A 22,716-nucleotide genomic window follows, 5' to 3' on the forward strand; every position below is an offset into this window, starting at 1 on the left:
TCATTTAGCTTCTATTTTGTGGAGTCTTGTTTCAATAGTTTAGTTTCTGTTCTCAGGACTTGGTTCGGAATGGTATTCACCTGTGCGATCAGTGGAGAACCGGCGGAGGAGCCGGTGGTTTCGCCATCGGGGCATATTTTTGAGAAGCGGCTTATTCTAAAATATATTATTGAGAACGGCGTGGACCCTGTCAGTAATGAGTCGTTGGAGGAGAATCAGGTAAATATCTCGAATAAAGTTGATTTACTGTGGATATCACTCTCTGTTCAAATGTTTCTGGAGTATTTTTCGTCAAGACTGCCTATTCTAGTTGGTCCCTCTCAAAACTGGCGCCGTGGACACAATCCCGCGGAATGTTGCTGGTACTTCTATTCCATCGCTGCTGAAAATGCTTCAGGATGAATGGGACAGTGTTATGTTAAACAGCTTCTCTCTTCGCCAGCAGCTGCAGACAGCTAGACAGGAGCTTTCACATTCGCTTTATCAGGTGCTCTTCTTCTTCTGTTTCCAGCTGAGCTGAAATTTATATTTTCCCTAAAAATAATGATGCACATGCCCATTAAAACGATCTGCGGAAATTCTGTTCCAAAGAAAATTTGCCCACATATCCTGATACCTGAAGCAGCCGCATATGACTGCAATTAATCCTGCATAACTTACATTTAAATCAAATAAAATTACTACTACTTATGCTTTTATTCAAATCTAAGTTCTATTCTATTCACCTCTTCTAGCACGATGCTGCTTGCCGTGTTATTGCGCGTCTCACGAAGGAATTAACAGCTGCACGTGAAGCTTTATCCACCCTGAAACCACATGCAGCAAATGTTGCCCACGCTGGTGCAGGGGACATCGACATGGAACAGAGCGTCGACGAAGCTCAGGGTTAGTTATCCTCAGGTTGCTGCTACACTGCCTTCGTTAACAATGACGACCACCATTCGAAATGGGATTTTTTTTGCGCGTATAGGTGTTGGATGTACACGGTGTTTGCTGCGATCGATCTACACAAGATCAACAATATGTACCAAAAATGAAACTAAATGAAAAATGGGACGATAACTAATTTTGTCGTAATGGATGACAACAGCGAAATATAGGTGTTGTCTTTTGTATAGAATGTACTTGTCAACAAGTGTTTTAGGCATCTCTGAAGCAGTTCTTGCTCGTTTGGACGAAAAGGCAAAAACGTTGACAGCGGCTAGGAAACAGCGTGGCAAGAATCTTCCGGAAGAGCTCACGAAGCAGGATGAATTTGGTTCCTTTCACGAGTCAGCTTGTCATACAGGAATTCATAGCACTGGAACGCCTGGAATCACTGCTTTGGATGTTCAAGTATGTGGTGCAGTTCCAAAGCTACTGAAATTGCTCGCAAATGTTTTTGATGATAACTGCATTGAATGCAAATATATCCTTCTTAAGGGGAAAATGGTCCTCACTGGAGGAGCGGATAAGACAGTTGTACTGTTCAACTCAGAGAAAGAACAAGTGCAAGATGTGTTTAAAGGACACCAGAAGAAAATCAATGCAGTTATACTTCATCCCAACTCTAAAAATGCTATTTCTGCAAGTTCTGATGCTCAGGTAAGTTGTGGAATTTTCAGTCATTCAGTCATAAAGTCGATGTTATCTATTAAATGAAACCATTGGTTCAGCGATATAAAGATAGGAGGTCCAATAGATGAAAGTAGTCTTGTTTTTGAACGGAAGGTTCATGAGTGTGGTACTAAAGCAACAGCTTCGCTTAAGGTTTTTATATTACTAATGATAATGAAAATCTCTTAGTGATATAATAGGAAAACTTAAGCTTAAAATTATTATTAATTATAAATATCACACAAAAGCAAGAACATACTGCAGAGAGCCTGTATTAAATATTGTAAATGTCGAAAAAGCACGTTTCTTATCGCATAACTGATAAAAGGAAACTCTTCGCAATGGAAAAATATATTTCTTATTATTTCACTGGTGTGTTTAGAGGCAGCGCTAGAGAAATTCTCGAGGTTGGGATCTTTTCTCTAGTAGGTGGAGCTCGAAACGTAGTTTATAGGTATCACAGTGAAAAGGCTCAATTTTGCGGGCTCCGCCAATGTGTAAAAGAATTTTCGCGGGAATGTCTCTCATTTTGTAGCAACGCATAGGTCATTTTCTTAGAGATAGTGCAGACTGATGATTGAGAGTGTTCCTGATGTCTCAAATTTCTGGATTCACAAGAAAAGTTGCGCGTATTTATTATGACACTTGCGAATTAGGCCGATATCTGCTGCTGTAGAGATCCCAATTTTGCATATTTCACCGGACGTCCCCTTTCTGAAGGTGCTTTCAAACGTAAAGGCAGCTTACCACGAAATTGACGTTAATTAATGATATTACGCGGTAGAGCGTAGACAACTTCGTCGCTGTTCAACGTCTGCAATCCTCTTAATACAAGTCAAATGATCCACACCTAGCCGGTTTTGTGATACGCTGTTCAAAACTTTTGGTATGATTTTCTTTTATTATTGTAACTGTTGCCTATTTTTTCTTGGATTACGTAAGAGTTTCTACCGTTTGAGACAGTTAAGTAAGTTAGCTCATAGTCATAGTGATAGCTCATAGCTCTCTTAGTTAGGCATTTTTTTCTTATTTGAGACAGGAGTGTTCAACGTTTCCAATTATTGTTTTCTTCACATTCATTAGAAAAGTTGTTGTTTACTTCTGGGGGAATTTTTAGGTGCGAGTCTGGGCCACTGGAGAAGAAACCTGCAAAGCACTTATTGACATCCATCAAGCTCCGGTTACTGGTTAGTGCCACTGAATTTTTTTATGTCATTCTCCTTGGGAGATAATCTGTAAGAACGTGCTGGTTCATGAGCCCCGTTCGTGGGTGAGAATGGCCTTTGATAAAGACAAACGTCAGGCCAATAATAAAGTCTCACCAAAACCTCGTTGGCATAACAACAAAACAGATACGTTTCCCAATGCCGAGATTGTCACTGATATGTTTCATGGTCATGTTGAATATTCTAACATTCTATCCTCTCAGACATTTCTCTTCATGCCACTGGTGACTATGTTTTATCAGTCTCAGACGATTCTCACTGGGCTCTCAGCGATGTTAACAGCGGCAAAACATTGTGCAAGGTATGGCGGGTTTAGTTTCAACTTCATACATTTTTCCAAATAGTTTATGTTTTATATATTAGAATTATAGAGATTGGTGTTCAACAGATGTGAGAGTATTCTTACCCAAACGTTTTTTGTGTCTTTTGAATTTTGTTTCGCCTTAGGTACGAGCTGATGAGAACTCTTCTGTAGCGGTTTGCTGTGGACAGTTCCATCCCGATGGTCTCATTTTTGGAACAGGAACTGCTGATGCCGTGGTAAGTCCTAATAAAGGATCTTCAATGTTTCTCAAGAAAAGAATGAATCTAAAGTTTTAGGTGAAAATCTGGGATTTGAAAGAGCAGACAAATGTGGCAAACTTCCCAGGTCATCAAGGTGCAGTGCGAGCAATTGCATTCTCGGAGAATGGATATTATTTAGCAACGGGTGCAGAAGATGGAGAAGTAATCATTCTTTTAGAAATATCTTTATATTTCTTGTTAGGCATAGTCCTTTCAGTTAAGCTCATCCGAAATGTAGGGACATAACCTCCTGAAAGTTCGTGAATAAACGTAGTTCGTTCACGTAGGTCAGCGCATTAGCAGCAGCGAAAGAGTATTTTTCTAAACACCAAACTTACGTGGACTATGCGGTTTATTTCGAAGGTAATGTATTTGCACAAGAACTCATGTAATTCTGGCTTGGATTTCAACCCTCTATTTCGCAGCTCGAATTAATAGTGGTTGTGTTAGTAGCTGCAATCGTCTTTATCATATAATCTTATTTATAAATGCAATCTAATTGAGAAAAAAGATCAACAGTTTCTAGTATTTGCTGAAGATGTGCAGCTGCTTAGCATACTTGAGCACACTACTCATTACTTGAGCTGCACCCTGTTCTATTCAGATCCATATTTTCATTTTCTGGGTGAAGTTGGAATAAATTTCCCTTCGTTGCGCCAGAAATCCTCTAACATGTGAGAAAACTGCAGGATTTGTTGGAAAAAATGTCTCTAAGGCATCGTATTAGAATTGTTTGAACTTTTGAATAATATCTGGGACTTGAAACTGGTATCAGATTTCCTTGGGGAATGAGAACACTAACTTGACACATCGGCTGGATTTGCAATAAAATGCATTTTTCTGGTAAGTGAGGTAATATATTAGCTTTTAAATAGAACTTCATGTTAGTAAGTTTGAAAGTTTACGACTGTTGTTCTGCTTCAAATTGCTTTCCAGAACCAATTCAGGCCCTAAATCCACGTTAAGTGCACAATCTCCACAGTTCGTGGTGCTCACCGAAATTTTTAACACTTCCTTTTTTAGCTTAAACTGTGGGATCTGCGCAAGTTGAAGAATCTCAAGACATTGAGCTTGCACGATGGGAAACATTCTATTAACAATATCTGCTTTGATCATTCTGGAACATACTTGGCGGTGGGATCAAATGATGTTGAGGTGTTACACGTTAAATCATGGCAGGTAAGCTTTATTTTGTAGCCATTTCATAACTGCTTGCTGAGGTTTGCCGAAAAACGCATACCTCAAATGAATTTTCCAATGTGAAATTCCAACGTTGTCAGGGATGCTCATCTTCTTGAGATTTCTAGGTCGTGGCTGCATTCGATAACCATACCGCCGCAGTCACAGCTGTTCGATTCGGGGATCACGCACGATCTGTCTACTCAACATCAATGGACAAAAGTTTACGCATTTATTCCATGTAAAATCACAAAGTGGTGAATTGCTGATATAGTGGCTGTCCAATAGTATTTGTGTTTTTTTTCTCATTTTTTTCGATTTGATTACTGGGCAGAAGGTGGTATTCAGTTGAACTTCTGAACGTCTTCTCTTCCTGATACATTATTCCTTATATTGTTTTTAGGATATCCGTTACACGTGTTCATTAACTAATATTTTATCAGTTCTTTGTAGCTCTTTTTGTATTTTCATTTCTTTTGAAATATACATGTTTGTTATGTGAGTTGTTTATTTGATGTGGTTCGTATCGTATGATGCTATAAATTTGTCAGTTTTGGCCTCTTTATCGGTGGGAAGGGTTACAGCCCTGCTATATGTGTCGTGTCTTAATCTGGTTTCCACATATGAATAGAGTCGGATTAAAGTGTTTCAAATGTGTTGCACTATACGTGAACTGTTTAAGATTTGCGAAATCTATTGAGGACAATATATAAGCAGGGATTGGACTATAGTGCATAGAACAGGTAAGATCTGCGAGCAGCTCTGCCCACGGGTCCTTGTAGTCTAAAAGATATTCTCCATTGTTTGATAAGAAGGAGTATTGGAATGACGTTGTCAGAAATATTTCCTGTATTCTTGTTCTGACTTTTGTCCTTTATATGATATTTTGTTTTGAAATTTTTTTTTGTTGCAGCTGGTGATTTTCTGTAAATGTCTGAACCTTAGTTGTCTTGTCAAGGAGGTGTCTTGATTCCATAATCTGTCGTTTAATATTTCGCTTGATTGCTGTTTCGAAGTATTTTTTTAGACATTTCTTCCAGGAGTGAGCTAGTATAAAAGAAAGAAACCCATATAAAAATGAAAAGTGGCGCACTTATTTCTGAAAGCAAATAACCAAATCAGTCGGAGGCCCTCACACCTAAGCACTAGTCTTGGAGGATCTATAATATGTAAGCCAAAATTACTAAGGGAAAAAGCAAGATGGAGCGTCTAAAAATAAGGGTGCCTTTCAACTACATTTTCTCCGGAAACTTTACTTCGATTTTAGGAAATTGTTGAGCTTTATTTTCGTTGCTCGTAGTTTATTCTGCTTATCGGCATTTGTATCGTTTGCAAACAATGCTGTTCTACTGAGTTCTTTTGGAACTGCATGAAAATTAAATGGCGAGAAAGTCAGAAGTGATTCAGCAAGCCCTTCATTTTTAAAGGCAGCATAGCGGGAATCTCACGTGGTGAGGGAATCCACTGCAAAAGCTAGGATGGAATTGTAGATTGCAGGATCAGGGGTGGTTCCCTAATGGTCCTTCAAAAAAAAAAAACGGCATGGGAACCGCTTTAGTTCCGAGGAACGTTAGAACGACACTCTAACAACGATTAGGCAGAGATGAGTGGAATCACCCCTGATCCCGCAATCTACGACTACGTATAGAGTCTGTCCATCGGAAATCCATACCACGTCAGAGGGCGTTCGTGAGGTGATGCCTTTAACAAGTTCTTTCTTATGGTATGTCATCAGTGATCCTATCGAAACTTAAGAAATGTGGTTTTTTTTCAACAGTTGGAGTTAATTATATGAATTTTGCACGAATCTAGGCTCTAAACTGGCTGCGTTTCAGAATGAGTTTTGTGCGTCGTTGGACGCTAGGTGAGACGCCGTCATCTAGTCTGCACCATCCTTCTACAATTCGGAGCTCAGTTAGCCCACAGCTTGACATCGTCTGCGAAGAAGACGATCGTAAAGGTGAAGTCAACAAACATTATACCGTTTTCTACAAATACGGAAATTTTGAAGGGATACTTTTTTGGAAAACTATAGAATTTTTTGAAATGATTTTCACTCAGTCGCTTCCAACAAATGATGGACGATCCCGCTAATTTCAGGCACCAAAAGCTGGCTAAAAATCTCTATTTAATTGTATACTATTTTAAGTCCGAAAACGCGAGTTCTTCGGCACTACGGCGAGTTCCAGTAGCGCACATTCGCCAAAAAGAAGAAAAACGTCGTCGACGTCGTTTTCGCTGGGTAAGCTCAGAGAGTAACATAAACATTCCGGAATATTTAGTCTTCTCATTTTAAGGTGCAAACTGTGCGTTGTTTGTTTCGGTAATTCGATTGCAAAAATAACTTTCGCACCTTCACAAAATTAGCTCAAGCTAGAGCAATAGAATCTTTTCTTAACCTCTTGGTAACTAATCTTTTCCTAACCTATTGGTAACTTTCTTAAGTGTAGTCTTTTTTCATTCTGTGGGTACGGGCAAATCATTTTGTCTGACGTGTTTCTATTGAACTGGGACAAGGTGATAGCTCTGAATGTTCGTAGTCGTTGAGATTCCTGCGTTCACAGAGTGGGGGAGAGAAATTGTACGTTTTCACCATGATATTTGTAAACTTCTCTCAGCTCTTACCTATTGGTGGTGAGATCCCATCCTCGAAAAGTTTTTTGAGCGGTCCCTTTTATTGAGAGAATTGTGAAGAATGATTTCAGGATGGTTCAGGGTTTAGTTTTGTACTTGTTTATAGATAGTTCACTCTACTTTCGTTTTAAAATGTCTCACTATTAAAATCACTCTGTCTAAATGTTGGTTGGAGGTCAATCGAAAGTCTTATCTTGCTTGAGCCAAATTAGCAACTTTCTTTGCACTTTGTTTTAATGAAGGCATTGCTTGTATTCTTGTCACTCCAACGCTTCCCGTTTCACTAAGACTACAGAGGCGATCTCTTCTTCCATTAATATTATTGGGTAGAGGAGTAAGTTTTCTTCAGAGTTAAAAATGCCACTAGAAATGAAAAGTGCGACAAAAATTATTTATAATTAGGTGGAGACTTTTTCGCTCTACACAGAGATAGTGTTAGTTTTTGATTTTGTTTATTCCTGTTTTTTAGATCGCTAGACACATGGATAAAATTGAGTTTTTTCGGATGTTAAGAAGTAAGTAAATTGGGAAGTGATGAGGGCTCTAACATTGGGATTGGTGTTGTGTACAGTGAAAACAATACTTGAAAATACTCTCATTTGTCTTCTTTTGTCGCGTCAAAAATTGAAATTGTGACCTACAAGACAGACCTTTCTCTCTCCTAAATCATTATCCTTTCAAAAAAAAAATTACTGCAGATTGATTAGCGGTATTTTCCCCGTCATTGTTCATCCTATCGTTTCCAACTTTCTCCACGTATCATCCAATAAGTTTTTTGGTGTCTCCTATTGTCTCTGGTCATTTTTTAAAAATGTCTTATCAAAAATAGACGTATAAAATGCTCCGTTTGTCCAGTAAACGCTCCATTTTAATAATCTAAAAAAAATAGTCAATAAAATCTTAAAAAAAAAAAACAATTGACGTAAAACTGTATAGTTGGCCGAGAAGTTCTCTATCAAAAGATGCGTAATACTTTGTCAGTACTTATGATTTTTGCACGTATTTCTTCCTTTCAAGCTTGAAAAAGATCAGTGTTAGTATACTCTCCGTTGCTCATGGGCTTTTTGATAGAACCGATATTATACTCTTTAGGTGACTTCTTCTTCAATCCGGTGAGAATGGTGTATAGATTAATCGGTGCCGAAGACAGCGACAATATCGAAGGTTCTGCTTTCGAATCGACCTTTAGAGAAAACGGTGCAGATTTGTTGAGTGATCGGAACTCTGTAGGAAGTACGTCTTCATTTTTTTAAAATTATTTTCGAAGAAACTTCTTTCCAATTTGGTATCGGTGCTTTGGTTTTTTATTCAAGAGCCCTGGTCACATTTTTAGAGTTTCCAACAACATGTGCAATTGTTGACCTAACACAAGAATCAGCTGAGCTTGACGACACCGATGTGGAAGTCGTGTCCGAGGTTCAAAATACACTCCTCTCTACAGTGAGACAGGTTCTTGGTCGTTTTTCGCGGTAGTTCGCTCTGTTTTCTTATTATCGAAGGTTTAAGCCGCAAGAGCTAACTATGGAGCGGAGGTGCAATTTATTGGAGACGAAAGAGGCTGAGAAAGATGACGACATTGTTTTCGTCGAAACAAATCATTCTAGCAGTGCAATGGAGAAGCAGGATGAGGAAAACGAAGAGGATGTAGAATTTGTAAAGGAAGTAGAACGGCAAGATGAAACTGATGTGAGGATTAACTTCAATGCTGTCATTTATAAGTATTCAGCGTTTGTCTCTCTGGACTTCATATGAAAAGGAAGTTGTTTTGGTCCTGTTGAAGAAAGGGCGATATATTTGGTTTTTATAGTCTCATGTTTCTTTTTTTGTCTTTTTTGCCGTTTTTGCTTTTTAGGTGATGTTTTTCCTTTACAGGACGTTGAAATCGTCGCCGAGATCTGCAATTCCCCAAAAGGAGCTCTGGTAGCTAACAGAAAATCGGTTGAGTCCGCGAGAGATCATGTGTGTGATTTTGATTGTAACGCTTAATCTACGAAATAGTTGAAAACGAAAAATCACAGGTAACCTCCTTGTCAATATCGGTGGCAACTAGCCCAGCAAGGTCGAACTCTTCGGTATCCATTGTCACAGAAGGTATCGTTTGTAGTTGTTGGGCAACAGCTAGACTTTTTATTTTATTACTGCGTAATGCTGCTGAAAATTAACTGGTGCTGGTGGTGAATCAGCACAAGAGTACCTGTAAAAACGATTTTTCAGCATCTTATTTTTGTTTTTAGTGGCACCAGTGGGTGACCAGGCAAGCACGTCATCACCGGCACCTGAGGACAGTGTGAGCAGGCAGGGAACACCACATGGGCATAGATTCGGTATGTTTTCACTAATTAATTTTATGTGCGGATCAAAGCTTCTGACTACTTCTCAGAAATTATGCTTGTCTATGCGGCAATTAACATTTAGTTTGTATAGTATATAGATAGGAGTCGTTCTCAACAGCACTGGAGTAGCGGATGACACGACAAGCTCAGGTGTGGATGCTCCTTGGTTCGGCCTCTCCTCAACTTCGCTCTTTTGCATTTCTTCTTTCTAGCAGTTTTTGTTTGTTACGACCAAACATCGGGATCCCTAACGCCTTGGGACATATATAGTTCGACAGATCAAAACGACATGAAGCAGCAGGTAGATGTGCTAACGTCTTCGCGACATCAAATATAGTGGAGTCAAAACGACATCAAATACGGCGCAATTGCGCAGGCCTTGCTTACGCAACTGTCCTTGCTTCATGTCGTTTTATATATCATATTCCCCGGCACATCCACTGGACACATAATGTTTCGGGAACATTCGCGGAGAATCTGCCGGTACCGACTTCTCCGTTCCTCACTCAAAGGCAGTACATCACAAAACTGACGGTGTTGAGGTTGAATGCGTCCACGAACGGCCGTGCGGAAATCAATGAGGTCCACTCATCTGCTTATTCAAGGAAAACCAATGAATAGGCTTTTGAGGAAGCCATAGCGCAAAAGGGTGTCGCGTGCTACCTCGTAGGAACGAACGCCGTTCCCATGCCGTTTTTCAGGAATATTAGGTGATCGGAACTCATATTAACTAACTACTAGCTCATACTCGTAATCTACATCGCCAATTCTGTACTCGCCTGTTCATGCAGTTCTCCGAATAGGAAGACCGTTCTCATACAAAAAGTAAAAACAAAACGCCAATTTTTAGAGAAAAAAAGCTGCATTAATTATGCGCCGATAGTAATGCTCACTTGATTACTCCGATAACAAATACCTAAAGCTTACGAACACATTTCACTTTTTCTATATAAGGTAGGAAAATAACTTGCCCTTTTCTTCGGTATCATTTGGCACCCGAAAAATGGGACAGTTCTCTCCTGCGTTTGCTCGTTTGTGTCTCTCCTCCAATTCTTGTCGTTCTCATCTTCCCCCCTCCCCCTCCCACTTCAGGTCGTTAGGATCACCTGGCCTATCTGTCAGATCCAAACCTCCAATCCCATTTCACTCCTCATCACTGGAAGTCCAAAAGCGAGAAATATGTGTGATTATGCTATTTTCCTTTTTTATATAGGTGATTCCGCTTCGGCGCAGTCGACTAGAGGTCCGTTGTAGCCACACGGTCGAGGGTTCGAATCCGCCCTAGTGCTCACCAAGCCTTTCATCTCTCCGGGGTCGATAAATTGGTACCAGACTCGTCTGGGAGGATAAAAACACTGACTTGATCATCGGCTGGTTCCCGCAAGTCATTGTATAGGGCAACACGCGTTCCAAAACAACTATTACGAATTCCAGTAAAACGCGTTAGCGCATCCCATGCGGATTGATACGCCAATGACTTTATCCTTTTATCCTTTTTATTCCGCTTCACGAGGTGACATGGATCATTTGTTCAAGTTAAATGTGTTGAGGCGTCATATACCGTCCGAATCTCGATGTTCAGAATGGAGATCAACACGTAAAAGGATAAAATGGAAAAAAGCGACTTCACGCGCGTATCTAATCAAAGTGTCCAAACCTAAGCTCAGCACACCGTCCACTACGTTACCAGTGCTGCTCGATATGTTTCTGTTCGGACGCGTCATAAATTAGTCTGTCGTTGGGCTCATTTTTAGATAAAATAGAGCGCCCTTTTCCTCTGTTCATACCTCATTCTAGATTCCAGGCTGTGAATGCGGTAAACATAAGCTTTGTCATGATTCTGGTCTCATCCCTGGATCAGTTACTGACAAGTTGATTTTAATTTACAGTTACTGATCTACAATCTCAATGGCAGCGTCCCTTGTTAGATGCGAAAAGTGCGTCCAACAAGACGCTTGTCAGTAAGATTGTAGATCGCGTTATATCAAATTCTGATGAGAAAATATAATAGATTATTCATAACCATTCATAACCTGGCATAATTACCTATAATTGTAACTGGGCAGCTGATTGAAATAAACTCAAATGTTTAACACCGTGAAAAATTTGACGTTTATGTAGTATCACGAGTTCACATTCACTTGGTTTTCATGATCCATAGCATTCTTCAAATTTTTCATTGTATTATAAAGATATATGATTGAGAAAAAACTAGTTTAATATGAGTATCATTATTTACTGCCTTAGTTGCTTCGTGCTCTTTTTACTTTTTTACATTCCATTAGATAAATCGCATGCGACTTCGTCCGAATGTGGGGGGAGGGAGAGCTCAAGAATCTAGCAGATCTAGAATATGTCTGCTCTTTTCTACCAGCACTATCCTCTTGAACCGCAGTTGCGGCTGTGGTTCCCCATCAGATTTGTATTAGCGTTAACAAGGGCTTTCCCTCGCAAATCGTTGTATATGCTGCTTTCGGTAGCGATTTCGTTTTTGTTGGATATTGATTATAGTCGCAGCGAATACTGCCCATATATACTAAAAATAAAATTGCCCTTGCTGATGTGTCCATCGTGGTTGCAACAGCGTCGTAGCCCCTATTGCAGCGACCTTATTTAACCTGTTTCTCTCTTCCTGCTCATCCTAAATCCCTAGTTTGTAGACACACCTTCACCCCGCACTGATCCATGGCGACGTCGCAGAGCACTTATATCCAAAGGAAGATCCACGAGAATGTCGTCACATTTGGGATCCATCGAAAGAACCTTTGCTCGTCTACGAAATGAAAGCTGGAATGGAATGTCAGGAGTAAGTGCTCAAATTTTTACGTTATGTGAAAATAATGATTTTCTAACTTTCTTGTGTATTGCACTGTTTCAGGGGTCAAATGTGAATTTGTTGGCTCGTGATTGTCTTGTAGATATGATTGGAAGGATGGGCAACATCGTGGAGTATCCGTCTAGAAGTGAGACATTATTGAGTCAGACAATGGATAAAACGAAGTGAGTTTAATAATTAGTTCTATGACAGGTGGCAGAGGACTTTTGAAGAGTAGAATATTCGAACGAAAAGACGAATTGTTCAGTGATAGGTGATAGTGGCAGTCGAGGATCCTACCTTCATTTTTTTTTGGTGGTAAAAAATGGCATTTCCCATCTTCGTCCCGTCAAAACTCCAAAATGATTAGGACTAGGAAAAAAAACAGCGATTTGGCTATTTTTATACAACAAACATTCTGCACAGAATCTAAGCTTTTTTTGACAATTATTTTCCACTAAATCCACTTTTGAATTGATGAAAGCTACTTATAATTGTATTCTTCATTTTTTAGGAGGTTTCTAGTTTCTATCTATTTGTTTTATTTTATTTGTTTATTTATTTATATTTATATTATATATTTATTTATTATTTTATTTTATATCACATTTTTATATTGTGTATTTATTTATTATTTTATTTTATATATATTTTATTTATTTATTTCCATTTATAATATCCTGTAGTGTATATAAGCATTCAATATTATTTATTGTATTATTTTATAATATATGTAATTATCTAGTACTGCGTAATATTTTGTTCTGATTGTTGGTTGTCCTGTTATCTCCCTTTCACTACTGCCCGAGGTACACTCCCTTACGACCACATTCCCTTGCATTTCCCTCCCTTTACGATCCCCGATGGGAAATTCCCATCGCAGGCTTTACGCTGCATAACCTATGTAGTGAATAATACTGCGACGTCTTCAGTTTGTGGTATTGTGAGAGAATTCTCTGAGGATTGAACTTAATAGGAAATAAGTGTAAAATGGGGAGGTGCTTGGCGTTAATCAATCGAATTGCGATGCGCCATCACGTTCACTTCAATTCAGAATCGTTTAGGGTTTACGAAAGCGTAACTAGCTTGTACAATGACTTGCGACCAGCCGATGATCAAGTCAGTGTTTTTATCCTCCCAGAGTCTGGTACCAATTTATCGATCCCGGAAGGATGAAAGACTTGGTTGTCACTTGGGCGGGATCGAACTTTGGACAGTTCATGTTGCAAGGACAGCTGAACCACTTACCGACTGCACTACACCGCTCTAATGGGAATAATGTCTTCCTTTGTTCCACTACCAACCGTGAGCCGGGCCAAATGGTTTCTCAATAGGATGAAGTGATTGAAAGTGTATTTGTGTCCTCCACTGCATTGATAAGTCTTAACATAATGAAGCTATTGTATTTAAACATATTGCTGGTGGTATAGTAAAAATGTAGTGCTAATAGTAATAGTAAACATAACATAAACAAAGTAACATAATAGTAATAATAAATATAATATAGTAAAATATGGGGTTTTGCATCTTTCGAAGAACCAACGCTTTTTGAGGGATCTACATCAGATACGTTGCTAAAGACGACCTTCTTTTTCTTGTCAAAATCCTACTGCAGTCTATCACACCTGTGTTCAATTTCTTTTTTCTTAGATGACTACAGAGCTGCAGTACTGCAGAAAAGGAGCGTATGACAACTTATTTCAAGCTTAAAGAATAACGTTTTTCTTAATGTTCTAGTTCCATCTCGTTGAGGTTAAATATTTCTTAGTATTCCGATTGAACAACTGATTTTCAGTCCACTTCTCTTGCTTTCATATCGGATTTTGCAGCAATTTTTTTTTTCGAGAAACTAAGAGATTTCTACGAGAAGTTACTTTGTTACTACCTACTATAATTATTTTGTTACTACTTATACTTATTTACTTTACTTTTTACTTATTATTACTAAGAGTAATGCTAAGAGTATTTTGAAACTACAACGTTTCGAAAAGTTCATATCTTAAACATTTCCTTTAGGCTTGTCCTTCTTTGTGCTGCTTCTGGAATTTTCCTCTGCCTGTATGTTCGATTCCCTCATTTTCATTAAGGTCCTTTCGCAAAAGTCGGCCTGTTGAAGACTGCGTAGATGCAAAAGTGAGAATTCGGAAGATTCTCGACAAAATCCAGAAAAGGAAGTATGAGAGAAGAAAACACGAGAAAAACTTAGACGGGTCAATAGGAGCGAATAAATCGTTCGAGAGACAATCGTCTTCCGAACAAGCGAGGTGAAATTTTCGTAGTTTGGATGAACACTGCTTTGTTTTGTTCTAATATCTGGTTTTAAGCGAGGATAATGACTGTGAGCAGGAGCAGTCGGAGGCCAGTTCCGTCGGCACTGCACCGTTTGTGACTGAATTGGAGTATCAAAGGTAATGTGGCAATGCTATCGGGTACCGAGATGGATTGATGTACTGATGGGAATTGGTGCAGCATTTCCTGCTTACTGCTTATATTTTTAAACAAACCTTTTTCAGTGATCGACATGATCAAAACGCATTTTAGATTTCATATATATTCTAAATCTAAAATATATTTATATTATTCATATAAATATATTTTAGATTTCATTTTAAATTAACATGGAGCCCTGAAATACTCAACATAGTTCGTTTGTTCTGGAGAAATTCTGTACTGAAAGCACAGCGTTTCTTTCATCATCATTATAGCGTTTTCTTATGCAATTATTTTCTGTGAGGTTATCTGGAGTCGAAAGATTACGTAGACAGATCTCTTATATTACACAATCTAAAATTTGCCACAAGCCAGAAAGTTTCCAATCCTTTTCTTGAGATTTGCTACTGAATATATGCAGCTTTTGAGAAATGCTTTGAAAGTGCACGAAAACAGATGCCAACGCTTGGATTTGAAGAAGATCGTTTGTGAGAAGACGAGCTTTTAATATGAAGTGAAGTGATATACAGTCTATATTCACCCACTAATGTGTGTTCAGATTCGAAAATTTACCGTGTTGTAGTTATTTCAAAACCTTCGACCTTGCTGAGAATTTTGTTTGAAACTCCTGTAACAAATCCAACATTAGGTGTTGTCTGAAAAAATTAAATGAAATCCATTTGCTCAAAACAAATCTGCAATAACTTACCGTCAACCTACTAGTTTGTAATTTGAAATTGTTTTGATTTAGCTCTGGCTCCGGAACGCCTGTGAGCTCAAGATCTACGACTGGAGTTGAGAAAATTACAGAATTGTTAAGTCGAATGAACACCGTGACTCAAAGACCGACACCCTACACTATTTACGAAAGGCTAGTTTGAGTATGGTTATATACAAAGCTCTCTTTGATTGAGTCCATAATTTCAGGTTAAAAGAGGAGCTGCGAGAGAAATCTGAGAGGCAGATCGCACTGAGAGAGGAAATAAGAATACGAAATCTTGCAGGCCTTTTCAGACGAGAAGCCGCAGAAGAGGATGTTCGAAAAAATCTCGAAATTATCGGGGTCCGGGTCCCTGCTCGGAAGCCGAAAGTAAAAGACGAGTTTGTGCGTGAGTATGTTGGTTCGTTAAGTTGTGCGGACTTGGGGCTTTCTATGTAGAGTCGGATAAAAACGAAATGAAGGAGGGTGCACTCGCGTAAGAGTCTTCGCCAGAAGCGGTGCGGTGAAGCATAGCAGTTAGGATCGAAGAAAGGTCCTTGCTAACACCGCTGCAGTTAGCAGTGATCCTACATCAATCACAAGTGCTAGCTTCACCGTGGTGCTTCGAGTCCAGCTGCCTACCGAATTGCACCGAGTTTCATGTCGTTTTGACCCGACTACATGGTCATAGGCATTAAATTGCATAATTTAGCACTCCCTGACGAAGCATTGGATCTATGCCAGCGTGTTTGGGACAGGCGTTCACCACAGTCCGAAGAGTTCACTGAGGCTTTTGGTATTAAGGTTCGTATTTGTAGTGTTGCTTATTTTAATGGAACTTCCGTGTCTTTTCTCGGAGTTTATAGAGTGCCATAGTTTGTGCACTATTATCATTTCTGGCAGAAACCCTGATGAACTTTACTTGCAACTACTCATTGTTGTATTTCAGCTAACGCGGAAGGACCTGTCGACTCTGTCCGGATTAGATTGGCTCAACGACGAAGTGATCAACTTCTACCTCCAACTAATATGTCAACGAAGTAATGAGATGAAGGGATTACCCAAGGTGGACTGTTTTTAGAAAGGGGCTCATAAGTTATACAGAAAAATTACAGACTTTTGCAGACATATGCGTTTAACACCTTTTTCTATGCGAATATTTCTGCGAAAGGCTACAATTCGGTAAAACGGTGGACAAGGAAGGTGGACATCTTCTCTTATGATATGCTACTCGTTCCAGTGCATCTAAGTGTTCATTGGTGCATGGCGGTTAGTATTTTTTGAGTGTTCATGTAAAACCAATTCAAACGGGCGATTTTCGTTTACTCTTATTCTTTTAGACATACTCATGAGACTTGTTAAACAGGCTACGTTATGTTTTTTTTTTTAAATTTATTCTCCAATATTTACTCCATCATTTACTCCTTCAGATCGTTCTCTGTGTTCATAGGACCTCAACGAAGGTGAAAATGCATACCCAGTTGCACCACAAGCCTGATCAAAATTTCTTAAATTGTGGCGCAACTGCATTCGCTTTCTCCCAAAAATAGTCCAAGAGCAACTTTAGTGATAGACAATCGTATTGCCCTTTATACCGCCTTCAATTTTCATGGCAGAAACTGATGAAAAAGTGTGTCGTGGAAGAACATCGATGCTAGAAGTCGGATAAAAAGAGACGCGTCCTTTTCTTGATCGAATAGGTGTAAGGTTCGTTTCTACACTGACTAGCGGGCTCTCACGATGGGAAAATGGATCTATGCTTGTACGGGGGAGGCAGATAGAATCTAGCTTCATAAGTTTTTTTTTCTTATCTGAGCTTTTTATGTGGCGTTTTCAATATGTGGGAGGATTGTTTTCTTGGAAATTTTGCTTTAGCGTATCATGATTTTGGAGCGGAACTTAGCGTGGTCCCGGTCATCTTTTTTCAATCGTCGAGAAAAATGTCGAGAGAAAGCCGTTTTTACGTCAGTTTCAGTTGCAACGCGCAGCCTTGTGCACGCACTGCATCCAATTGCGAGCGGTCAAAGATCAGTTATGTCTTCTCATCAGCCTATTCAAGTGTGACAAATGAGTAGGCCGCTGAGGGGACCGGAAAGTGTAGGTAAAGACGAGTTCCAACATAATTCGCAGGAAATAGAGCAGTTTCCACGCCCTTTTTACGACGAGTAGGAAAATATGCACGGAACCGATGTGGGTCCGCAATCCACAACCCGACTTCTACCCTTTCGCTGTGTGCTCCGCTGATGTATTCAGCTAAGATTTCGTTGAAAGAAGGGTTGACTCTGCGAAAGGTGTGTCGATATAAATTCACGGAACTGTGCCAGCCCTTATACTTTTGATCGTATTTTCACAATAAGAATGCGAGGTGGAATTTCACCACTGAAGGTGTTCATGGCTGACGCGGATTTGACGCGAAAACCAGCCGGATGTACAACACCGTTTGAGGTGGTGACTGGAGTGAGACGATAGACAGTGGCAGGACCCTTCCTGTTCAACTTCGGTATCGACGAAGACGCTGCGGCAGCCTATGAACTACGTTTACGCCCTGATAGATGCGAGCAGATGTAAATCTTTTCGAGACCTCGGGCGGGAATCAGGGTGGACGGACAACCGATCGAACTCGTCGATGAGTTTTGTTACCTGGGCTGTATGTTGAAGAACAACGGCAGCTACGAGAAAGATATTCAACAGAGATGCGCTACTACCATTTTTGCAGCTAACTCCTTAACGGAATGCCTGCGGTCGACTGCCATCACCAGCGGAATCAAGCTGCGAGTCTACCTATCCGCGATTCGCCCCATCATGATGTACGGATCGGAGACTTGGGCAGCACCAACTACGGTGATGGACAGTCTTGACTGCATGGAAAGAAAGCTGCTTAGACGACTAATTTGCTAATTTTGGCCTAGGATATGTCACAATGAAGAGCTTTGTGAATCGCGGAAGCGGGAATCGTTGTGGTGTAACGGCGGATGACACGTTTAAGATACCAACATCTTTCACCGCCATCGAAAGTGTATACAGAAAATCGTCTTCGCTTATTTGGTCATATATTAAGGAGACCAGCAGATCGCCTTGTTCAACGAGTTTTGAGGAGTTTGTCGGATTCAATCTTGAAGAGGTTACCTGGCCGAAAACGGAAGTTCTGGACTGAGGTAGTGAGAGAGGACCTTGGTGTGCATAGGCAGTTTGGTTAGACATAAAGGTTCGCCGGATATGGAAAAGCGACGAATGGATTGATTCAGATGTTCAAGCTTGATTCTGTCGGAACAAGGTGAAGTGCGATTCTTCACCAACGTAATGGCATGGGAGGACCTTTGGAATGACATGTCCATCTTCCCACAGATGGTAAGGAGGCAAGTGGACGTGGCTGTCGAAGAGATCCGAATAGAAGTCGTGAAAAAAGTAATAGTAGTAAGTAGTAAAGTAAAAAGTTTGACTAATGTAATTCCAAAAAGTATTAATGACTGCTCAGGCAGTGTTAGATGTTGCTGATTGTCGCTCATTGTATATTAATTATTTTTGAGGTTTTGTTCATGCAAATTCAGTTTCTTTTGGAAACCTTGTAGTTTTATTATTTGATCAGCTCACTGCAGGTGATTGATCTCAGGAAAAAGCATATTGATTACTACGATTCGTTACTAGGAAGGAATCAAAAGTGCCTTGACGACTTGAAGTAAGTTTAGTTTCATTTATTTTTCTGACACAGTTGTTTTCGTCTCTCAGTATATTTCATTCTCCCAGGAATTATCTCGAAGAAGAGTGCAAGGACAAGAAAAAACAGTTGTTTAATTTTGATGGCTGGGAGTTTAATCTTCGTAAGGTGAGCTAGCGCACTTTCATTTTATTGTGAGAGCAGTACACTATGCTGCTGATTCATGCCCATGAATTAAATGTGCATATCGAAATTGTGAGTGTGGGAAATAAGGGCGCCACTGAGTGGCTCCTCTTCCTCCCAACGACAGTACCAGAAATTTTTAATTAACTAACAGGTCAAAATGAAATCTTTATGAATCGACTTTCAATCAAACGATGAATTTCAATATTTTTGTCGTGGGATAAGAGTTTCCTATTCTCGATGCTGCAAAGTTTTGTATTTGTTTCTAGACCTTCTCAATCCTTCACCTTTTCCTTTTCTCGTAATCGCCCGTAAAACTGCATGGGACACGGCATTTCTTCTTACGAGGTACGTGAAGGTGCATCACCACTGGGCACATGACGCATCCACCAGCAAGTGGCCGAAAGTCAGTGAGGTTTCCTCAGCAGCTCACTCAAGTAAAGCTAATGAATACGCTGCCGAGGGAATCAGTATGTAGGAAGGTGGCTCGTTCTAACCTACCTTGTAAGAATGAAGGCGGTTTCCCCGTCGTTTTCCAGAATGATTAGGGAAAACTGAGCGTACCCACACTCATATTCGTAAATCTACTCCCCGAACTCTTTATTTGCTTACAGAAATCCCAAAGTTCACTTCAGCCGCTTTCGCTATCACTGTTGCTCATATTTACTGCCAACGTGAACAAGTAGGGGTACCTGAAATGCGACTTCCGAAAAAAAAACTGAATCTGAACGGATTACTATTGATGATAATTAAAACTTCGACACTAAATCCTTTACCGTGGTAAAAAGCATGTTTTTTTTTTGTTGTAATCATAAACTGAAGTCCAATCCTAAGGTTGACTGCGAATCTGTCTCCTTCATCATGCTAAGGTTGACTGACGGAAGGATATCGAATTAAGCTGTCTTTCACGGCAGTTGTTTCGTTTAATTCTAATGAGTTTGACCTGATACAGGGAGCTAAGATGATGACATTCGCTTTCTCCGAATTGTTTGTGGCAGTTCCTTTTTGCATATATGTGACTGAGGCGATCTATAAATATAAATTTAGGGTTGATTCGAATGTTATTTCTCTTTTATCCTTTTTCCTTTAGTTCATTCCTCCTTTTTTTCCTTCAGTTCAAAATGTAAACTCTAAATGTTCGCTCCGGTAACGTTCCATCTATGTTGCACTAAAAAGCTCAGTAACAATGAAAGGGTAGGGAGTCTTATAATGGGGGTGAACTTGTTCGTAGCTGTTAAATTTTCCACTAAAAAGAAAGGCGTTTTAAAGAAATGTGTTCTTCTACACTGCTATTTGTATGAAGTGGTTCGGTTTTGTAGAATTAAGAGTATCAGACCACTAGTGTGAAATGTTAGGTTGATAAGAGAGTCGTATCAGTTTTTTTTTCATATTTTCTATTCAGCCTACAATGGAAATTAATCAGCAGTTTGATCAACATTGTTGTGCTCCACCTAATGGGCAAGCCAGAGCCTAGCTCTACGATACGTCTCCTTACCCATACATGTTATCGCATTACCATGAAGGAGATGCCCTGAAGCTCGTCTCTGGCGTCTTGAACTTCTGCGAGTTTTTGAGCTGAATGGCGAAAATGGCAATGATGACCGCGTACTATGCGGGAGCAACTCTTAGCATTTCCTTCGAATCCTGGAATCAACAGTATCGAACCGTTAATGTTGTGCACTGATGTTTTCGCTCCATTGCCGCGGCGCAATTCATAGAAGATGTCTTTGCTAAGCTGCTCATGGCAAATTGACATCGTGCTTAAAATTAAGGAATGGTGTCCGTCTACATAAACCTTTTGAAGAGAAGCTTAGAGAATTTTCTACAACTACTACATGATACATCACGACTATCCACTAAGAATCGAAAGTTCTAGACTTTAATTTAAAAAAAAAAAACTGACAAAACTTCCTTATCAACCTAATACAATAATTCCACTAAAACACAGGCTCCAAATTTTTTATCTGTGAACATATTTCGATACCTGTAGCGTTTGGCAGTTTCTACTGAAGCATTCTATTAACTGGTGCGCATAATCTCATAGTGATCGAATGTGCAGACGAACTGGATTTGTTTTTGTTTTATTTGTTTTTATTTATTTTCACATTCATTTTCCGTTTCATTTATTGTTTTTTTAATCCTTCTATATTTGTATGGATTAATGTACTTTTTCTTTTCACCTTACTCCACTCTGTGAGGGCGCGGGATTACATTGGTAAGAAATAGAAATTGCTCCTTATTTGAGGACTGATTTTCATGCTGGTAAGGAACAAAGACTGTCAGATACCCACTATTTTTGGTGGTGGTCACAGGACGACTACCTGAAAACTGGGTACTTTCTTTAAGATAGTGAGATTTGCAATTCTTCTTGTCGTAAGATGGGAGTGATTACGAAGAAAAGGTTCTACTCCAGCCTTTTCCGTTCGTCAACTACTGTTTGAATCCAGAACATCCCCTCTCGTAAAGTTCCACCTCTTGATTCTTCTTTCGGAAGTACGATTAGCGACCAGGAGCATGAAACTTGGCACAGTTCCGTGCCTGATTTTAAATAATCATTTAGTTGTAGTGGCATACATAACGCTATCCTCATTGTCTTCGTCTCCCACGTAGCATAGTATCTGTTTCAGAATCATGTAATAAGCTCATAGTATATGGAATGAATTTGCAGTTCAAACAATATCAAGTTTTTGTAGGGTTTGTTTTTTTTTTCATATTTTCTGGGAGACACTTAAATTCGCACTACCTCTGACAAATCATCTACGAGAACTCTCTAGTCCTAGGATGTTATTATTTATTTATTTTTGTTTTGCTGCAGGAGAAAGCAGAAGATGCACATGCAGTCACACCACAACGTTTTTTCCTGTTTTTGAAGCATTTAGTTTAATTTGCAGTGCTTCTTTAGGATATTCCTCGTCAACTCAACGGAAGTGATTGCGGTGTATTTGCATGCAAGTTTGCCGAATTTGCATCTAGACGTGCAGAGATAGTGTTCACGCAAGAACACATGCCATATTATCGACAACGGATGCTGTACGAGTTGGTGACAAGGAAACTGTTGTAATTCACATAGAACTACTATCTTCAGTATCTTCATGTGAAGGCGGGCTGAAAGCTTATCGCACACCCATCCAAACAATAACCTTTTTATCGCTGTCAGCGTGTCATACGAGGGTTCTTTAATTAGTCGTTATATGTTTGCAAATGTTGTTTCTTCTATGATCATTTGCTTCGTTTCATTTTACAGAACAAAGAGTTCTGATTTGGCAAGATTCATTCCTCCAACTTGCTGGAACGAAGCGCCTAAAGTTTGTCGAACGCTGTCAAATTATTGCTCTACCTCGTTGTTATTATGTATAATATAATAGAAACTGTTCGAAACACACTCGATGTTCCCCGAACCA

At 39.6% G+C, this 22,716-nt stretch overlaps 1 protein-coding gene across 3 annotated transcripts; it reads left to right on the forward strand.

Annotated features, from left to right (window-relative positions):
* Nucleotides 1-69: 69 nt before the first annotated feature.
* Nucleotides 70-22,413, forward strand: RB195_008242 (uncharacterized protein; the record flags this gene model as incomplete). 3 transcript variants are annotated; one of them, XM_064194656.1, is made up of 33 exons in its annotated part: nt 70-219; nt 311-487; nt 735-885; nt 1,145-1,335; nt 1,423-1,584; nt 2,714-2,783; nt 3,026-3,123; nt 3,270-3,362; nt 3,423-3,548; nt 4,410-4,565; nt 4,694-4,735; nt 5,304-5,308; nt 6,401-6,525; nt 6,715-6,807; nt 8,292-8,432; nt 8,533-8,648; nt 8,706-8,885; nt 9,072-9,158; nt 9,218-9,290; nt 9,434-9,523; nt 12,193-12,338; nt 12,411-12,532; nt 14,435-14,611; nt 14,672-14,755; nt 15,529-15,648; nt 15,705-15,886; nt 16,190-16,281; nt 16,427-16,543; nt 16,603-16,746; nt 19,074-19,153; nt 19,222-19,300; nt 22,218-22,351; nt 22,401-22,413. In XM_064194656.1, 33 exons carry the CDS (start codon nt 70-72, stop codon nt 22,411-22,413), a joined length of 3,816 nt encoding a protein of 1,271 aa, XP_064045800.1. The 3 variants fall into 3 exon arrangements, with proteins under 3 accessions (XP_064045800.1, XP_013293433.2, XP_064045801.1); XM_064194655.1 differs by lacking the exons at nt 70-219; nt 311-487; nt 735-885; ... (8 more) ...; nt 5,304-5,308; nt 22,401-22,413 and having other exon boundaries at nt 6,402-6,525; nt 22,218-22,376; XM_013437979.2 differs by lacking the exons at nt 5,304-5,308; nt 6,401-6,525; nt 6,715-6,807; ... (17 more) ...; nt 22,218-22,351; nt 22,401-22,413 and having other exon boundaries at nt 4,694-4,810.
* Nucleotides 22,414-22,716: the final 303 nt, after the last annotated feature.

The sequence above is a fragment of the Necator americanus genome, chromosome III (genome assembly GCF_031761385.1).
Source record: "Necator americanus strain Aroian chromosome III, whole genome shotgun sequence".
In the NCBI taxonomy this organism is placed as follows: domain Eukaryota; kingdom Metazoa; phylum Nematoda; class Chromadorea; order Rhabditida; family Ancylostomatidae; genus Necator; species Necator americanus.